The sequence below is a fragment of the Protopterus annectens genome, chromosome 4.part1 (assembly GCF_019279795.1).
Source record: "Protopterus annectens isolate FY-2018-M chromosome 4.part1, PAN1.0, whole genome shotgun sequence".
NCBI classification, from domain to species: Eukaryota; Metazoa; Chordata; order Ceratodontiformes; family Protopteridae; genus Protopterus; species Protopterus annectens.
Genome location: NC_056734.1, coordinates 628,238,601 through 628,260,035, shown reverse-complemented (window position 1 = coordinate 628,260,035; position 21,435 = coordinate 628,238,601). Strand labels below are relative to the sequence as shown.

At 42.5% G+C, this 21,435-nt stretch overlaps 1 protein-coding gene across 1 annotated transcript in view; it reads left to right on the top strand.

Annotated features, from left to right (window-relative positions):
- Positions 1-21,435, top strand: part of PIK3CA (phosphatidylinositol-4,5-bisphosphate 3-kinase catalytic subunit alpha) — a 1,902,358-nt gene that overhangs the window by 1,084,457 nt on the left and 796,466 nt on the right. The window contains exon 15 of the mRNA XM_044070443.1: positions 9,690-9,704. Within this exon, the coding sequence (XP_043926378.1) occupies positions 9,690-9,704 (15 nt within the window). The remainder of the gene's footprint in view (positions 1-9,689; positions 9,705-21,435) is intronic.

Here is a 21,435-nt window from a genome sequence, read left to right as displayed (position 1 = left end):
AACAGCCTATGTCGATCAGATTTTGATCATCAGTCTTTGCAGAAAAGATCTAGCTTGGTGGATGCACTATGAGGACATCCATCTAGGCCACCCCTTTATCCCACAGTAAACCAAGGCCATAGTGACCACTGATGCCTCCCAGATGGTGTGGGAGGGGCATTATCTGGGCAAGACTGTCCAAGGCACTTGGTCCCCCATTGAGGCCAGTATGCATATCCGTGTCCTAGAAATGAGAGAAGTGCTTTTAGTGCTTCAAGCCTATCAAACTGTTCTCCCTCTAAGAACTATTGCTATTCAAACAGACAGCACGTCAGTAGTCTGGTACATCAACAAACTGGGAGGAACCAAGTCTTACCCTCTGTGTCGAGAAGCACACAGTGTGTGGCAGTGGTGAAAGAACTGCAAGGAACCACCACGACTAAAATCCACACTTTTAATTATTATATTTGAAAGAGAAACAAGTGCTTTCACGCACCATCCTGGTGCGCTTCATCAGGTTATGTTCAAGTACAAAGATGTCACCATTTAAATACAAAAACCACTTCAATTAATCAATTATACTTGTCAAATGATGAAGCAATTAAAGTAGCTTAGTGCTGGCAGTTAAAGAAAAAGCAGTATTATAAGAGGCTATCAGGACCTCTTAAATACCAAGTGTTCAACAGTATTTACTTTCTACTTTTTTAATACTGAAAGCTAGAACTCATATTCAAACAATATTTAATTTACAAATAAACTTACTCTAATAAACCTGTAACCTATGACAAATTAATAGAATATTTTTAGCATTTATAATATATTGAAACTAATCTAAAGCTTCAAATACATAAATGTGAACTGAAATGAAAGTAAAATAAATACGCCATTAAGAGTAACTTGATTCTTTGTCTATCTAGATATAATGATACTATACTAAGCCTCTATAATAAATCATGAAATGTATGGTGAGACATTATCTGATGTCAATTTGTTTAAATTCATATTTCAGAGATTAATATAAAGGCAAAAATAAAACAAAACAAAAACAAAGAACAAAGACAAAAATGCCTTGATTAAAAACGTCTTAATTAAAAACGTCTTAATTAAAAAATGTATGAAAGGCCAACTCTAAAACATATATCAAAATGTCATTCTTCAGAAAATTACTATTCAATGAATATACAAATTCATAATAACAACCATACATATTTGATATATACTTAATAAGCAATGAATAATGTTAATGCATATGAACTATATATATATATATATATATATATATATATATATATATATATATATATATATATATATATATATATATACACAACAGGTTTGTGACAAAAGAAGGAATGGGAAAGGGATGGAAAGGGAAGGGGAGGGGGATGTCATCTAATTATGAACAAAGATAGTGTAACGAGGCTAATATTCAGGACTTTTAATATAACATTACACAGGAACCAAGTCTTACCCTCTGTGTCGAGAAGCACACAGTGTGTGGCAGTGGGCGATTTCTTCCAACTGATTTCTGATAGCAACACGTATTCCAGGGATATCCAGTGTGATAGCAGACAAACTAAACAGGTCTATTCTTCTGCCTCACGAGTGGGTCTTCAATCCAAAAGAGATGGAAATGATTTTTTGTCAGTGGAGCCAGCCTTGCTGTGACTTCTTCACCTCGCCCCTGAACAACAATTGCAGCAGAGTGATCTTCATTGTCCCTTATTGGTCTCGACAAATATGGTTCCCCTTTCTCTGACCTTACCTGATAAAACAACCGTGGCGTCTGGATACTCCAGACATCCTCTATCATCCAGAGGACTTGATATAGCCGAACCTCAGGCTGTGACACCAAGGATGTTCTTCGTGTTTCACTGTTGCAGTCATCACATTTGGGTTATCTGCCTGCAGGTAGCACTCAGCCAGCCTGAATACCAGAGTCTTCGGATTTCTGTGTTGGATGCTGTTGCTTCTTCCATGACGTCCGGTTGTCAGGGATATAAAACATGTAGCCGATACCATTACATCATTTTTTTCTTGCCGTGTAGTGCCCAAAGCAGAAGCAGTTCACAAGTGCCAGTTGGCCAACTCTTTTTCATTTTCGAGTTTCAGACCTGAAGTCTTCAAAAAGATAAGCACCCCATTGGGGATCCTTTTTTCTTGTCCCAACCGATGTCCGAAAAAATTAACAATTGTCTTGCCTGTGGAAAGCAAATAACTCGTAGAGATTTTCATTCTTACTGCATCACCTGTTTAGGCCCAGACCACGGCATCCTTCACTGTCACATTTTGTGCCTTTTTCAGTGCCCGAACTATTTGTCGTTGGGCTATTTTTGTAGCTAAATACTTTTGTTCTCTATCTCCGTACTCCGAAATGGCTTTGTTAAGCCATCCAACTGCCGATCTTCTGAAAAAACCTAAGGATAAAGACAGATCGCATAGGTCCAAAACTGCCAACGACGCTTCTGTTAAGCTAGTCGCCAGTAAGCCGGTACTCAGTGAGGCACTTTTGCAGCCCCTGATACCCACTACTACAGATTCGCAGGACTCTACTGAGACCCATTCGGAGTCCGGTATGCCACGAGATGCTTCTTCGACACTGGAACCTGTGGACGTCTCTACCTTGGATGGGTCTGGAGCCGCTGTGCAGGCACTGGCTTCTGAAGGTGTTTTCAGGCCTACCAATTTTCATATTAAACCGAAGACTTCATTTCAAGCTAAGAATACAGAATTCCCCAGGCCTAAAGCTCATACTATGCTTAGAAAACCGACGTCCAAAGTGCATTCTCAGGCTCATATGCCTCAAAAACAAATGATTCGAATGGCTGAAGACCTTATTACCTTAATTAGGGGAAGCCAGCCTTCCCCCTCTGAGAGACCTAGAACTGATTTTCTTTCTGATTATTCTGATCTGGAATCTGATATCTCCGTTCCTTCTGACTACCAGGATTTACCCTTATCTACTTATGAGGATTCTGATGCAGAGGATTCCATTCCCTCTGCTTCCCTTCCAGAAGAGTTTTCTTTTGGTGAAACCTTGCATACCCTTAGGGAGCATTTCTGCTGGGAAAGCCAGGACTATTCTGAGTCCAAAAAGAGACTTAGGGAATTTTTACTCCTGCCTCAACACAGGCCTCTAGCTATCCCTCCTGTTCTGGAGGTTGTAGATGATGTTTTCTTGGAATCCAGCCTTACCCCAGACACTTTGCCTCCAGCTCCCAGGAAACCTGACAGGTACTACAGAGTACCTGACTCTCTCAAATTCCTCTTCAAGAATCCTACTGCGGATCCAGAGACCATTTCCCAAGGACCAAAAGGCTTTAAGGCTACTACTGCCAAAAATCCTACCCCTTCTGATAGGGATTCTAGAGCTTTAGACAGATGGGGTAAAAAGGTATACACGTCCGCTACTTTGGCCATTAGGGCTTTAAATTGCCAGTTTCATATGTTAAAGTAAAAGCAGCATATTATGGGACTACTTAAACAGAAAATGATGTTGATTCCTAACTGTGCTGAACCCAAAGATTTACAAGAGTTAATGCATTTTGCTGACCAAGTTGGTAAACATACTTTGCAATGTGGTTTTGATGCTTTAGAAGCATCTTGCAGGGCTGCTGTCGCTGGGTCTGTACTTAGAAGGCATGCTTGGCTTAAGGAACAAAACTTGCCAGATCATGTTAAAGCTAAATTACTGGATGCACCCTTAAACCAAGAGCGCCTTTTTGGCAACAGAGCAGAAGTCGTCCTCAAAAGGATGGAGGAAAAAAGCTCAGTCTATGCAAACTTTTAAATATTTCTTACAAGTAAAGCCACCTAGATTCAGGAGGCATTGACCTTCAAAGAACTGGTCCTTTCCAGTCCCTTCCAGGCCTTCTGAGTCCAAACCCAGGAGCAGCAGACCACCAAAACTTCAGTCTCAGGCTATGCACAGATCTAAGCAGTAGGGGGGCTCCCACTTCCAAAGCTGGGAGTAGTAGACCACCCCCCCATGGAATAATGGCACAATGACTTATCCTTAACTCTTCCAAGCCTTGCTCAACTGCTTGCTCCCTTTGGAGAAAAGCTCACCCTACATGCAAAAAACTGCAAACTCATTACCCAAGACAAATGGGTTTTAAACGTAGTTTCCCTAGGATATAGATTCCACTTCCACTCACACCCAACTCTAAGTGGATGGCCAGACCTCCCCCCAAATCAGTGGGCGGAGGCCCAAAAACAAGTGCTCTCTCTCCTCAGTGTCAGGGCTATTCAACCTGCCCCAGCAGAACAAAGGGGACAAGGTTTTTATTCAAGACTTTTCCTGGTTCCCAGAAAAGAAAACCCTGGTGTCCTGTCCTGGACCTGTCTATTCTCAACACCTTTCTGGTGGTTCCAAAATTCAAAATTCTAACTCTTCAACAGCTTCTTCCTATGCTAGCCAAGGATGCCTGGCTGGCAACCCTAGACTTAAAAGAAGCTTACCAGCACATCCCAGTAAGGGAATCCTGCAGAAAATACCTACGTTTCAGGGCAGGCTTCATGCACTATCAGTTCTCTGCACTTCCCTTTGGCTTATATACTGTGCCTAGGGTATTTACAAAGTGCCTAGCTCCAGCCATTGCATTTTGCAGGCAGAGAAATATCCAGATTTACCCACACTTGGACGATTGCCTAATTCAGGCAGAGTCAGGACTTGCTATTACAACACCTGGGCTTTGTAAAGAGACGTCTAACCTCTCTAGGGTACACCATCGAGAAGAAATCACACCTGTTACCCTGCCAACAGATTGTATTCCTGGCAGCAAGCTTGAACACAACTTCCCAGAAGGCATTCCTCATTCCAGAGAAACAAGTTTATTTGACAACCTACTTCAACCTACTGGCCACAAAAACCCAGCTATCTGCAAGGAACATCCTGCAAGCCCTGGGGTTCATGGCCTGTTGCATTCTGTTAATTCCATATGCAAGACTGCGTATGAGGAAACTTCAATTGTATCTAAAAAGTCTATGGTGTCAACATTCTCAAGACCTGGAAACAATGATTCCTATCATTCCTCGTCTAAGGGCAGAGTTCCTTTGGTGGGTAGAGGCCTGCTACCACAACAAGGGACTCCCTTTCACTCTACCCCCTGCCTCCCAAACCGTAACAGCAGACTCATCAGACTATGCATGGGGGGCTCACATGGCAGGGTAGTGCATTCAGAGGAAATGGAACCCAAAACAGATGCACTTGCATATCAATCAAAAAGAAATGTTAGCTGTACAGAATGCTCTGACAGCCTTAAAAGACCTTATTCTTCCAGGACAGTTGTTGGTAAAGACAGACAACACCACAGTTATGTGGTACATAAGCGGGGGGGACCCATTCCTACCCACTCTGCAGACTAGCCATGGCTCTGTGGAACATAGCCTTGAGCTACCAAGTGAACCGACAAGCTCAATTCCTGCCAGGCAAACTAAATTCATGACTTAAGCAGAAATCTCATGGACCCACACGAATGGAAACCGGAACTCAAAATATCCAAGCTCTTGAAGAACAAATGGGAGACACCAGAGGTAGATGTGTTTGCCTCCCCTCAGAACTACCAATTGAACAAATTCTGCACCAGAACTCCCCACAGTCAAGCTTAGAAAGTAGATGCCCTGTCCTTTACCTGAGAAAGCCTCTCAGTCTATGCCTTTCCCCCTCTGCCTCTACTCTCGAAGGTTCTTCTAAAGATCAAGCAGGACAAGCCAAGGACAAAACTGATTGCACCAGACTGGCCACGCCAGCACTGGTACCCCTTTTTGTGCAGTCTGACAGAGCTACAACCATGGCACCTGCCTCAGACCCCTTCCCTGCTGTCCCAGCAGGCGGGCCAGATTCTGCAGCCTCAGCTTCGAACCCTGAACCTTGCAGCCTGGCTAATTCCCTGAGCTCACCTCTAGCAACCCTCAGTAAGCAGGTGTGAGATGTCATTCTTGAGGCAAGGAGGCCTAGTACTAGAAAATCCTATTCAGAAAAGTGGAAAAGATCATGTTCCTGGAGCCAGGCTCAAGGGATGGGCAACACGGTGCCTAACTTGCCTCATATTTTAGATTATTTAACAGAAATGCTCCACAAGGGCCTATCTTTCTCATCAATTAAGGTTCATGCCTCTGCCATTTCAGCACATTATAATACTGAGCCACCCCTCTTCTCTCATCCCCTGCTAAAACAATTCCTTAGCGGTGTCAAAAATTTAAGACCCCCCCAGGAGAGGTCCCACTCTAGCCTGGAACCTTAACTTTGAACCAGCTGCTACAGCAGAGTTGAAATTCCTTTCTTGGAAAACAGCCTTACTTCTAGCCATAACTTCAGCAAGAAGTGTGTTTGAACTGCAGGCCCTCATGGCAGTGGAGCCCTTCATCATCTTCCATGCGGACAGGGTTTCTCTCAGGACAAATCCATCGTTTATGTCCAAGGTGGTGTCTAGTGTGGCTCTAAACCAGTCAGTTAATTTGCCTACTTCTTTCCCCTAATCCTCAAAATAAAGGAGAAAGGATACTGCATTCTCTGGACATTCATAGACAGCTTAGATTCTATTTGGACAGGACTAAGCCTCTCAGAAAATCTGATCAGCTGCTAGTTAGCTTTGCTGCAGGGGCAGAGGGGAAGGCCATATCTAAGCAAACCATTTCCAAATGGATAGCCCATTGCATCCATTTCTGCTACAAGCACCATGGAAAACCTGCCCCACAGGGGATAAGATCACATACCACCAGGGCTGCAGCTACCTCTACGGCATTTCTCAGAGGAGTCCCTACCAGGGACATGCTGAAAGCTGCTACCTGGAGCTCTCTACATACTTTAACCAAGCATTACCACCTGCCTATATTTTCTAAATCCAGAGCTGGATTTGCCATAGCAGTCTTAACAGGGCCTGATTGCTAGCCCTAATGCTCTTTAACTGCCTCCCACCCTTCCTTAGCTTTGGGAATCAACCCAAATGTGATGACTGCAACAATGAAACATGAAGAACACTGTACAGTTGTGTACACTTACCATAAATGTAGATGTTCAAGTGTATTCACTGTTGCAGTCCTGGTTACCCTCCCTCCAGCCCCCTGACTTCTCTTGACTTTTATGTTTCCTTCTTGTTTGGCTATATTATATCGTTTGTATTTGCTTTTTGCTGGGGATGTTCCATACCATATAATTGCTTCCTGTTGTGGGGGCACCTGACGTCTGGGGCAAGAAAAACTGATATAATGGTGTTGGCTGCATGTTTTATACCCCTGACATCATGGAAGAAATGACAGCATCCGACGCAGAAATCTGAAGACTCTGGTATTCAGGCCAGCTGAGGGCTACCTGCAGGCAGATAACCCAAATGTGATGATTGCAAGAGTGAATACACTCAAACATCTACATTTATGGTAAGTGTACACAACTGTACTTTCCTCCAGTTCCATTAATTGCCAGGCAGCTTAACCTCCTTTCCCTGTTATGTAGAATTTTGTTAGCCTCTCATAAGCCATCCACCCGTAAACTCTATACTAGTAAATGGAAGAGATTTACCTTTTGGTCCCACGAAAGGAATATTGCCCCCCCCCCCCCTGCTTTCAGCACCCATTGAAAAGATTTTAGAATTCTTATTCTCTGTTTTTTATGCAGAAGCCTCTCCCTCTACTATTAAAATTAATCTGGCAGTGATTTCTAATTTTCATAATCATTTTGGGGATAATTCTGTAGTTTCTCATAAGCTATGTAAAGCATTTTAAAAGGAGCTCTCTTGTTGAATCTCTCTTTAAGGATCCTATTCCTCTGTTGGGATTTTACCCTAGGTTTACAATCCATTGTTCAGTCTCCCTTTGAACCCTCTGCTGAATGTGAACTAAAATATTTATCTTGAAAAACCTTATTCTTTGTAGCAATAACTTCAGCCAGGAGGATTTCTGAAATTCAAGCTTCATCTTGCAAGCTACTGTACTTGATTTCTCATAAAGACAGAGTGGTCTTAAGGATGAATCCCTCCATTCTTCCTAAGGTAGTGTCAGACACTAATATCAATCAGACTATTAATCTTCCAGTATTCCTTCCCAACTTTTCCAGTAAAGGAGAATACTGCCTTCATTTACTGGATGTTCACAAACAGTTAATGTTTTTACCTGCAAAGAACAGAGGATATTCGAAAATCAGACCAGTTGTTTACTTAAGTACTAAAATTGTCAAACCAGTCAGCAAAGTAACCTTAGTTAGATGGATAAAAGACTTTATATCCTTTATTTATGACAAAAAGAAAATTGATTTGCCTAGATCATTAAAGACTCGCTCTACAAGATCTATGGCTGCATCACCAGTTTTTCAGTCTCGAGCTTCCATGGATGACATTTGTGCAGCAGCAACTTGGGCTTCTCCTCATACCTTTATTACTCGTTGCAAATTGAAACTGGTCTCAACGGGAAGAGCATCCTTTGGTTTGGTGGTATTCAGGAATGTCCTTCCTTGAGTCCACCCAAGGTCTAAGGTAGCTGGGGGACTGTGTCTCATTGGTCAAGGATAGAGTGAAGATTGACAACTTCAGATAAAGAAGTTGGGTAGTCACCATAACGTTCCATCTAAATTGTCTGTCTTCATTTGGCCTTGATTTTCCTCCCTCCTTCCCCCACACTTTCAAATGTTATTTGGTGGAAAGCATAGGGTACATGCCTCCTTGTTTTGACTTGTATTACATAGCAGATATGATATTCATCAGGCCTCCTGTTCTTATGCATGTTTAGCTGTAATCTGCAAACTCAGTCTGAGGTAACCAGGCATTGTGGGTAGGGTTGAAGCTCGAGAGTTTTTGACCTGTACGAGCTGTAGAAATGGCCGAGACGGTTCTGATTCTCAGAACCTAACCCAGTGGTGAAGGGTAAATGAAGATGGACATCTCCGATGGAATGTTATGGTGAGTGCATAACTTCTTTTTTTCTACAGCTGTCATTTTAGAAAGAACTGATTCTGTACATCTAATTGTGTGGAATAATCAAATCTTCATTGTCTGCAGAACATCTTTATTTAATAACGATTAGGGAGGTCATTCTGTTTACTTATTAAACCTCTTCAGGCTATTCTTAGAGGACAGCACTGTCCTTAAGCTGTATAAAAAGTTTGTCATTTTATTTTGGTGGTCTTAGCAATAATAATACAAGTGTGTTATTGTAAGTAATGTTATTTTATAGTTTGCTTTACCCCATAATGGCCTAAAGAAGGCTTCTCTAGTAATTCGATTTTTTTTCTCTTTTGTACTTAATGTTTCTTCACATGCTTTATTATTTATTCTATTTATTTTGTTTACAGGACTAGAGCACTGGTCATATCTAACCATTAGCAGTCTCGGCACTTTAACAAAGTCAGGAGATGCCCCTATTTCTTCTTTCTTACTTTTCAGTTGACTTTGAGTATACCTGTATTGAATTACCATTTTCTGTTGGTATCTCTAGAGGGAATGTGTGTATATTTTCATTTGTTTTCAGTTTATAGCGATGTCCTAAATGAACCTTGTACATTTTTAACTGTTGTTTGAGAGTTGAACGTTCCTAAATGTGGTTATGCTGCTAATTCTGTAAATTGTTTCTGTGACTGCCCGAAACACTGTCTTGACACTGAAATGCCAGTTAAACTAGCAGTCATTTATTGTGATGTTCATCTCTGTCAGCTTGCACTTACAAACTGATGTGACAGTCTTTTTAGGGCTTATTATGTAGTTTAAACTTTCTAAATTGAGCTTTATTGTGTCTCTGTTAGCTTTATCAGAGCTGTAATGTTAGGTATATCTACACTTTCTCTAAGTCAGTAACTTCCTTTGCCAAAAAGTATGTGTGTAGTGTAACAAAAGTAATGAATACTTAAAGGAGGTAGTGTGAGAGTTTAAAAAAACATTCTTGCAAACAGGAAACAAAATATGTCACTCTTATCTCTCTAATATGTGGTACTTGGATTAGCTAAAATGGCATAAAGGGCACTTTATGATAAAAAATGGCATTTGAGTGTTGACATTTGACAAGAAAGAAAATTGGTTTGTATAGTAGGTATTTTATTGTTCAGCTGGTCATGGGATTTGCGTGTATTATTTATATATCATTTTAATGAAGTTTCAGTCACATACAGCTTAAATGTACATCACTCATTGCTTATATTTTATCCATCATTAAATGCTTTTGTTTTATCCATGGGCATATCCGTGTTTGGAAAGGATCCCTGAACCAGAAGTCTTTTTACATGTCAGGTCTAGAAATATGTCACACAGTATAGGTACAGCTACAAATATTCTTTTTTGAGAAGAATTGTCTGAAAATTAACTTCAATTCATACTTCATCTAATGTAGTACTATTGAAAAGCTGAAAAAGTAAATATTTAAAGAGCTGGACTTCTTCCTTTCACTTATTGCTTTCACAGTTAACATACTCATAAACTGTCACTTGTATCCTGCTTTGCACCATCTCCTAGCCTGAAATTCTAAAACCAGTGGCTTCCTTCTTTGTTAGCATCAGTGTAACTCTCACACTAGGGTTCACTGACATAGTTGTGTACTTGCCTGTCTTGTGTATGCTGCATTGGTGCTCATTCCCTTCAGTTATTTTCAAGCACATCCCCTACTGATCTGTAAATAATTTTAACAGTACAGGTTATATAAACTTAGTTTAATTTATTCTTTTTTATGTTTGATCCTTGTGTGCATTCAATGTTTCCACTCTTTAACTGTAGTCAGATCTAAAAGAATATGCAAATGCAGTAGGTAGATAGCCATAAGGATTTCCATATGCACTTTTTTTTTCTGTTGGACCCTGATCTTAAAGGTGATGACTACAGATTTTATGGAATGTTGATGCAGATTATTAAACATCATAGATGGAAAAATGTAGTGTCTGTTCTGAGAATAGATTTAGATGTCTGGAAATAAATGTGTAATGCAGCCCAATGAGTATGAGAAAATTAAAAGGTGATTTCATGAAAAGGCTAGTGTATCGAGAAAAAGTTTTATAACCTGTGAATTTTAGGATGTCGTCCTATTCTCATGTTGCAGTATTTACAACTGTAGCGAGGTTGCTGCCTGCAGCACCAGACATCCAGCCAGTATACCAAAGTCTTAGGAGCCGCAGTATGTGCTATGTTGCTTGTCAGGGCCATAAACCGACATCTGCACGTACCCCCTTCAGAAATTTTCTGCCTCATTGCTCTATGGACCTCTGAGTGCCAGCTTTGAGAATCAGTTAATTCGTTTGTTTTGATACAGATGAGTACCTTTTGGGGGGTTTTTGTTTCCTTCTTATTGCTTTTCAAACATACATGTCAACTAGGAAAGGGAAGTGTGCTTGTGGAAGACAAATTCCACATAATAACATGCATGATAAGTGCTTATTCTGTTTAGGTAAGGGCCAAGACCATACGTCTTGCAATGTTTGCAAATCCTTTGTACCTAAAACGCTTCGCAACCATCTGGCTGCCTTAAAGCTTTATAGGTAGGTACTAGGCTGTCTGCCCGAGGGCATTTATAAGCCTAGCCAGAGTGTGTCAGCTTTTGCCACCCCTTTGATTAATTAACCGAGCCTCTGTCAAGAAGAGCCAATGAAGTGATCCCAGGGGTGTATTTTCTGTTACCCATCCACTCGTCAAGGTTTCTCTTGAAGAGTGTTAATGAGGGGCTCTGCCTAATGTAGTTAGGAATTTTGTTCCAAAGCATGGGGAGTCTCTGTGATAGGAATCTATCCCTCCAGCATGTTCTATTTATTGTTGTGGCGAGGTTTAGCTCACTAGAGTGAGTGGCTCGCAGTGACTTGGATTTCTTTAGGTGGAGCATGTCCATCAATTCTGAGTTGGACATGGCTTTGTAAGTCAGACAGAGATCACCTCTGAGTAAGCGATATGCCACTAAGTTCAGCTGGAGTTTTTTCAGTCGGGCTGCATAGGACATATGTTTGAGACCAGTAATCCTCTTGGTGAGGTACTTTTGTGTCTTTCCAGCTGTTGGAAGTGTCTTGTGAGGTACATCCCAAACGGGGCATTGTACTGTATGATGGGTCTGATGAGTGATGAGTAGAGGGGCACTATAACCTCTTTATTTCTCTATGCAAACCCTTTAATAATTAGATGGGCTACATAGAAGGATTTCCTAAGTACTTTGACAATATGATTGTCAAAGGAGAGATTACTATCTACCTTGGTCCCCAGATCTCTTATTACCTCTTCTGTATTAAGGGGGCTGCCACCTATGTGGTAATTCATGGGTGTTTTGTTTTTCCCAAACAGGATAACTATGCATTTTTTGGCATATAGCTTGAGACCATGACTTTGACACCAGGTGTCTGTCTCAGTAAGGCCCTTTTGGAGAATGTCTGTGTCAGCCGGAGAGTCAGTTATGGCTCCCAGTTTGCAGTCATCGGCAAACTTGGTTAGCCATAGTCCTCCTGTGTTTGCCTGTACTTCTGAGACGTATATGCCGAACAGTAGGGGTCCCAGGACTGAGCCTTGTGGGTCACCACTTGTGACTGGTTTAGAGTCGGAACTGGAGCCCGCTATTCTTACCGTGTGAGTTCTGTCTGTAAGCCAGTTGGCAACCCATCTCATGATGTAGGGGGGTTTATGTTCAGGCTGGTGAATTTTTCTATAATTTCTGAGTGGGGAATGGTGTCAAAAAAGAAGAAAAACACAAGCCAGCAACAAGTGAGCCGTCAGATAAGTAGTAGTTTATTTAAAAACTACTATAGCAACATGAAAAGCTCATAAACAAACCGGTTTCGGCCCGGGTTTAACCTAGCCTTCTTCAGTGTTTTACAAAAAAGCCAATCATCATGTGATTTTATACATTCATCAAAAATGGTTGATTGGTTGACAAAATTTGCTATACTCATGAATATTCATTAAATATATACTAATAAGATTTTTCATAAATATTCATTAAGCCCTGGGCTAAAAAGAGCGCCAAGTTTGGTGATCCATTTCTTTTCTTTAACATCAAGTTTTTTATGCCAGCCACATTTATTAGTTCTATCACCAATAAGTTTATCAATAATTACAAAGTGAAATTGAGCTGTATTGTGTATGAGTGTATGTTTATATAAAGCATTGGATGTTCTTTTACATCTAATATCACTCAGATGTTCAGATACACGTAACCTAAAGGGTCGGGAGGTTTGCCCAATATAAAATGAGTGACAAGTACAACATGCCATGTAAGTGGCCCAATCAGGTGGAATGGTGTCAAAAGCCTTGGTGAGTTCAAGGTAAGCTGTGTGAACTACCTTCCCCTCATCCATGGCCTTGGTGACAGTCTCGAAGAAGTCAACCAGGTTTAGTAGGCATGATCTGCCCTTAACAAAGCCAAACTGGGTCGGGTCAAGTGTTTGGAGGTTTCCAATGTCTTTGTTAGTGAGTTCCATGATGATGCACTCCATAGCCTTGCAGACCAGGCTAGTCAGGCTTATGGGGCGAGAGTTACCAGGGTCAGTTGTGCCCCCCCCTCTTTATGGAGCAGAATAACTGTTGCAGTGCAACATTCTATGGGCACGTAGCCTGTGGAGAGGCTGAGGTTGAACAGTGTGTTTAAGTGGGGGGTTAGTTCATTCTATAGTTCGTGCAAGACACAGCCTGGGACACCATCTGGCCCCATTGACACTGTGTTTTTGGCTTTTGAAAGGGCTGTTTTCAGCTGTGCGTCTGTGATTTCTGGGACACTACACTTTTCCAGTATTGTTGTGGGCCCTTATGGGGGTGAGAGGGGGGTGAAGTTTGCACTGAATCTATCTGCCAGGATGTTGGCAATATCAGTGGGTTCAGTATATTTTGTGCTATTTTGCACTAGCTCAGAGCATATCTGCGAGTTGCCACTTAGATTCTTGACATAGCTAAAGAAGGCTTTGTGGTTATCTTTCGAATCCTTGGCTATTTTTCTTTCTAAGTTAGCCTTGGAGAATTTTATGAGGGACCTTAGTTTCTTACTGATACTGATCAGGGATGTCTTTCCTTCTTGGGATTTGCTTTTTTTCTGAACTAGTTTCCTCCTTCTGTTGTATAGCCTGTTTATGGCAAGGGTCCACCAGACTGGTTTCCTTCTCTTAGGGGAGTGAGTCTTGGCTTTGCTAGGGATGGCACGATCCATGCATCCTTGTAGGTGCTCATAGAGTGCATTTGTAAAGGTTTCTGCATCTTGGGCAGCGTTGTTCTTTAGCGTGGGGGCTGTGAAACTTACCACCTCTGTCCTAAGTAAGGTGAAGTTTGCTTTAGAAAAGTTTTTTACTGTGGTTTCCTTAGTTGGGGGTGGTGGTGGGGTGTGGACATCGATAGCGATTAGTTTATGGTCTGATCTAACCAGTGATGCGTTGACCTCTGGTGTGGAACACCTGTCGCCCATGTTGGTGATGACCAGGTCCAGTATGTTTTCACCTCTGGTAGGGGAGTTTACCAGCTGATCCAGGGCATTTGAGTTGATAAATTCCAGGAAGCGCTGGACCTGGGAATTTGTACTTGAGTAGTTTTCCCAGTTAATGGTAGGGTAATTGAAATTGCCCAGTATCTAGGTGTTTGGTAGGACCTTCATGTTTTCCAGTGTCTCCAGAAAGGCGGAGTGGTGGTCCTGGGTCATGGAGGGTGATCTGTAGCAGGACACAATTTGCATTGCAGATTTGCCTGATGTTAGTTGCACATGGATGATCTCGGAGGTATCATGCTGCGCCACTAACCTGGAGGTGTAGGTATCCTTAATGAATATGGATACACCCTCTCCTTTTGTGTTTCGGTCCATGTTCTGTGGCCGAAATGTGTGGTATGAGTTGTAGCTCGGTAGTGCTGCGGTACTATGTGGAGCCTTGAACCAGGTTTCAGTTACTGCACAGATGTCGACGTTCTCCATACTGAGGAGTGCTTCGAGTGCATGCATTTTGAGATTTAAACTCCTGGCGTTGAGTAGTATAACCCTCATTTTTTTATTTGTGCTGTTTACGGAGGTGGGTTTGACTTTTGAGCCTTGCCTAAAAAAGGCATTATGGGGGCAGCAAGAGCTTTTGCCAGTATTCGAAAGCCTATGGGTGACAGGTGCAAGTGTCTCTTGCGAAGCAACGAGGCCTGGCGAGCATGTTGTCCCAGGCTGACAGACACTGAATCCCCTTTGAATGACTTATTTAGAAAGTCAGAGGCTCCAGCGTCTAGCGTTAGGCATGGAGGGTGAGGTAGGTACTTTCAACGAGCCACCTCGGAAGAAGGCCAAGAATGTTAGGCCTGACACCCATGCTGCACCTCAGGAGTCTGGTGTGACTCTCAAGGCAGATGTTAGTCCAGGGTCTCATTGGATGCCCGTTTCACAGCTAGAACCAGGAACCATGGTGGAAGCCGGTTTGGTAGAAGTGCAGAGTACGTCCGCTGAGTTGATCAGCTGTCAGCCCCTGATGCTGAATGGGAACCATGGCTCGGGACATCGGCAGGGCCTACTCTAGCCTTCCCATCCTCCCAGGTGTCAGCCTCTAAGTCAGCACATCCTTCTGTTCCTCTGAAGAGGAAACGGAAATTAAAACATACGGATCATAGAGAAGCTGAACTAGCTCCTGGATGGGAGTTTTTTCCCAAAATCTTGTCAGGGCCTTCCAGACCCTCCAATCACAGGTACCTCTACCAACCCCTATACCTGCTCAGGCCTTAGAGGATTCAGAAAAGGAACTCTCTTCCTCTGATGAGTCACTAACCTATTGCTCCCAGGAAGAATTCCACAAAGACTTCATTATCCCTGAGGAGGAGAATTCTTATTAGTCCTGAATCTCGAGGAGAGGAATTCTCCTTTGGGGGCACCATTTCTCTGATGAGAGAACATTTTAAATGGCAGGCCTCAGATGTGTCTGAAACAAAAAAGAAATACTTTGAATTACTGCAGATGGACCAACCCTCTCTATCTAAAGTCCCTTCCCTGCTTCCAGCCTTTCATGATGCCTTTCTGGCTGCATCTCAGACTTCTGACTCGCAGATAGATTTTATAAAGTTCCTCAGGATACACAGTTCCTATTCAAGAACCCCCCTGCAGGCCCTGCTGTCATTGCAGTGTCAGCAGATAAATCATTGAGACAGCTGCCCTCCACCGTTTCCCACTGACAAGGGCAGCAAATTTATGGATAGATTAGGAAAGAAGGTATGTACTACTTCAACTCTAGCCATTAGAGCCCTAAAATATCAAACTCACATGGCTAGGTTTGTTTTAGATACCCTGTCAAAAGCTTCTGCACTGATTCCAGATGTGCCAGACTCCCCTGCTAAGTCACAACTCTCTACCACCTCTCAGGTGACCAGGCACTTCGTAAAGTGCAGTTATGATGCATTAGAGGTATCCTCCAAATCTGCAGCCTCAGGTTCTGTCCTGAGAAGATGTTCTTGGGTGAGGTTACAGCCCCTTCCTATGGATGACCAAACCAAATTATTAGATGCACCTCTTGATAATTTGGCCTTTTCAGTGCAGCCTCTGCAGAGCTCCTTAAACCCCTACAGGAAAAGGGCAAGGAGCTACAAAATCTAAAGCATTTGTTAGTCTCTTCTGTTCTTAGGTGTCATAGGAACTACCCTCAAAGGACCACCTTTGTTAGGAGGCAATCATCTCATTCCAGTGCCCCATAGGCTAAGGGACGGAGGCATCCTAGGAGACACTCCACTTCTAAACAAATTTCTGCCTCCACTGTAACTCCCTTTTGGAGGTGGCCTGACCAGGACAGAGCTCCTCCACTGTGACTCAAGCCCATTACCCAACTCCACTCCCTTATCCTTCTGCCTCACCCTTTCCCTATACTCCTGGTGGAAAATTACCTCAGAGGCTTGGGTCCTTTCCATCACAGAAAGGATACTTTATGACTTGGTGGACAGGGGATACTCCAAACGCCTACAAGTCGGTTTCATTTCTTCCCCCAATTCTGGATCATCTTCAGGCTCAGGGCACCATAGAAAGAGTACCTCCAGCACAGACAAACAAGGGGTTTTACTCCAGGATGTTTTTGGTTCTAAGGAAGGATGGCCCTTGGAGGCCAATCCTGGATTTGTCTGTACTCAGGCTATTCCTCAAGGTGCCTACCTTCAAAATGCTCACCTTGCATGACCTCCTACCTCTCATCCCTCACCAGGTCTTCATAGTATACATGGATCTGAAGGATGCTTACCTTCCAATTCCTATTCACCCCAGCTACAGGAAGTTCCTATGATTTTCCATGTGTTCCTTGCATTTTTAATTTTCTTCATCGCCATTTGGGCTTTCCACAGGCCCCAGAATATTCACAAAGTGCCTAGCTCCAGTTATCGCCCACTGCACAGTGCAAGCTTTCAAATATATCCTTACCGAGACAGCCTCTTGATATTTCATCAGGAATGCCACACTCTCCATCACCTCCTAGGCATGTTGTCTAATGCATGGGCAAAGCTAGGGTTCACCGTGAACCAGGAAAAATCTCACCTGACACCCACCCAAGACCTGGTTTTCGTGGGGTGCAGGATACAAACAGACCAGATGGTAGTCTTCATTCCTTACCAGAAGGTGGAAGTCATCACACATCATCTCCAGACATTATCAGCCAGGGAATTCCTGAAGATCCTAGGCCACATGGCATCCTTGATGCCCTTGCTCCTCTTAGCAAAGCTGCATGTCAGAAAATGTCATTGGGTGCTGGGGAGTCGGTGGAACCAACATTCACACCCCCTGGATACTCCTCTACCTCTCCTCCCATGCCTGAAAAAAGAGGTGCAATGGTGGATTGCAGCCATATGCCTCAACCAGGGTATTTCTTTGCAGATTCCCACACACTCGCAACAAATCTTCATTGATTCTTCAAACCTGGGTTGAGGAGCAGTCCTGCAAACCCACAACAAACAAAACAAAGTTCAGGGAGAGTGGTCCTCCCTCAGACAAAGGGGACCGCATCAGTATCAAAGAGATGAGGGCCCTTCTCTTAGCCTGCAAACCTTCCATCCAATCCTCCAACTAGACAAATTAAAAGTTGTCACGGGCAGTATGACTGTCCTGTGGCATATCAACAAGCAGAGGGGGACAAGGTCCTACCTGCTGTGTACCCTGTCAATTCAGATTTGGTCCCTGGCAGTAGAATTGCACATTCACTTGCAAGCAGTGTACATTCCTTCAGAAGAGAATGTGATGACGGACGCTCTCAGCAGAACCTCTGTACCCTCTCACAAATGGATGCTTCACAGGGAGGTGTTTTTGGTTCTTATTCGCAGGTGGGGTATTCCTCAGGCAGATGTGTTTGCCTCCTCCCAGAACAGGCAGATGCCTCCATTTTGCACAAGGGATCCACATCCACAGGTGTGGAGGGTGGACACCATCTCTTTTTCTTGGGCAGGGATGTATCTTTATGCCTTTCCCCCCTTCACACTGATTCAGGGGGTCCTTCTGAAGATTCAGAGGGACAAACCAAAAATCTTGCTGGTGACTCCCTTTTGGCCAAGACAGCATTGGTTTCTCCTTCATCTACTATCCAAGGGCGATCACCACAGATTACCTCACCGATTCGACCTACTCACACAAGACAGTGGATTACTCATACACTCTCAGGTGCTCAACCTCGGACTCATTCTATGGGTTAGAGAGTTCTGATCACCTTTAGACACCTATATTCAGAGGACATACTCAATGTCCTGCAGGAGGCCAGGAAACCTAGTACTAGGAGAAATGATGTGGTAAAATGGAAAAGATTCTTCAGGTGGTATAAAAAAAAAATCCCTTTCTTATTCCTGTACCTATGGTCCTTTCTTACTTGTGTGAGCTTCTGCATTCAGGGCTAACCTACTTAGGTACATTTGTCAGCCATTTCCACCTGTCTCCCCTTGGTTCTTCTTTTGGCATCCGTATTAGAGGTAAAACTATTCTTGAGAGGGGTCCTCCATATCAGACCACCTAGAAAACCTATACCTCCTTCATGGGACCTTAATTTTGTCTTTGAAAAACTCACACTTCCTCCTTTTGAACCAGCTCACTCAGCATCACTGAAACTATGTACTTGGAAAAAAGTACTGTTGGTAGCCCCCTCATCTGCCAGGAGGGTCTCTGAAATCTAGGCCTTGATGGCTAAACCCCCCCTTACCTCATCTACCATAAGGATAGGGTCTCCCTCAGGATTAACCCCTTGTTTATGCCTTAAGTGGGTAATGAACTGTCCTGTCCTTAAATCAAGCAATTAACCCCCCCTGTTTTTTTTTTCCCTCAACCTCAAAACCCCTCTGAAAGAATCATACATTCCTTGGATGTTCATAAACTACTAAGTTATTACCTGGACAAGACCAAATCCGTTAGAAAGTCTGACCAGCTGTTTGTCTCCTTTCACCCAAGGGCCTTGGGGAAGGCAGTCTCTAAACAGGCTATATCTTCATGGATTGCTAAAGCTATCTCTGCCTGTTATTCCTTTCATGGAAAGGTTTTAACTGCCAGTGTGAGTACAATCTACTAGGCAGCTGCCTCTTCAGCAGCCATTTTCATGGGGTGGACAATGCTTCCATATTGGAAGTGGCCACCTGGTCCTTGGTCCATACCTTTACCAAGCACTACAAGCTAGATTTGGTCTCCAGAGCCAGAACTGGGTTTGCTAGGTCCATTTTGTGGGGTCTTATAGACCAGGCCCCTCTACCTTCCTCCCAGGCTCATACCTAAAGCTTGGGTACTCTCTCTACAGTTACGAATAGTGCAACATGAGAATAGAAGTACATAGAATAGTTGTGTAAGAACTTACTATAACCTTAGATGTCCTTCTCTTCCGTTGCAGTATTCAGTCCCCCCCTCCAACCCCCTCTTGCTCTGTTTTGTCCATCTGGAGTGACTATCCCTACTTTTTCTTCATCCAAACAGGACACTGTAACAGGCACATACATTTATTGGGTTCTTTTTGCCTGGTGGCATATGTGGGTCTGAAAAGCTTCATTTCCTTGCTCCCGAGGGGTACTACTATATGCGGCAGTCATTTCTGAAGGGGGTATGTGCAGACATCACTTTTATACCTGACGTCAGTTTATGGCCCTGACAAGCAACGCATCACATACCCCTGCTCCTAAGACATTGGTATACTGGCCGGATGTCCGTGCAGGTAGCAACCTCCCTACAGTTATGAATAATGCAACATGGAAGAGAAGGTCATCTAAAGTTTATGGTAAGTTCTTAGACAGCTATTCTATGTCTCATAATATTTCATTGGCAGAAGCTGGCACAACTGTGTTATTGACTCTCATTGTCGGGGAACATAATGCTGGTTTTAAAACAAAAAAACAGTAAGGACAAAAAAAACAGAATTTATTATATAAAACTGCTAAATCACTTTTAAAATGAAACAATTAAAACCAAGCTGTAGCTAAGTGGTTTCGTGTAGATGAAGTTCAAGACTTCCTCAGACTAAATTCCTTTATTTCCTATTGGTTTAAAAACCCTTCTTAAAATCAAGTGATGTATGACAAACCATTACGTTACCTGCCCCTCCTCCATTGTTCCACAACACATTTTTGTCATTTGCTTAGTAATAAAATATTTTTGAAAACATTGAAATGCTGAAGGAAAACTAGGGATAAAAAAGCCCTTATGGGAAAAAAATGTCGTAAACCCTTTTTTAATTATAAAATTGATTGTTAAGCATTAAGATTACTATAATTGGTCCTCTTCTAATGTTTCAGAGACTTCAGTTTAAAATAGGTGCAGTGCTGTCTTGTTCACTGATCCCCAGCCAGCAACATGCTTTCCAGTATAACTGCCAGAATATCTCCTTGTATTCCAAGATTTTCCACGGACCTCCTCTTGGGTCTGGTCTGATCTGTTCCAACACTTTAAACTTAAATGTATGCTCTGTGTACTCATATGCCTACTAAGGGTATTAGTCATTTTACCCTTCTTGATGTCCTGGAGATGTTCATGTATCCTTTCACATATTTTTCTCTGTTTTTCCAGTATGAAAGCATTCACTCTGTTGGCATTGTTCAGCGTAAACTAAGGCCCTGCTATCACAATCTGCTCTTAATTCCATCTTAAATCATTTGCCTCTAATGATAAAGACCTCTTTTGACCTGTAGTTTGGAGAGAGTGAATATCAAATCCATTTTGAACAAGATGTCTAGTTTATTGCGGGATGAAAGGCCACTCCATGACATGGTGGAGTTACCACATTGGTGGTAGTTTTAAGTGTTTTTTAAACTGATAGGAAGTAAAGGAAGTTAGTCTGAGGAAGTCTTGAACTTGGTCAAAACTGAAGCACTTATCTACAGTTTGGGTTTAATTGTTTCATTTTAAAATTGCTTTTGCATCTTTATATAATAAATTCTGTTTTATTGTCCTTACCTAGCATTTGTTTTTGTTTCATTTGTGATTTGAGTTTCACTAGTGATAGTTGGCGTTGTCTTCTCAATGCTGTGGCATCGGTTGATATTCCAATTTCTTTACCACTATTTATGAACACTATTATGGAAAAACTACAGGCTACAGTTGGTAACCTCACATTACTAGTGCAGCAATTAACAAGTATAGTGG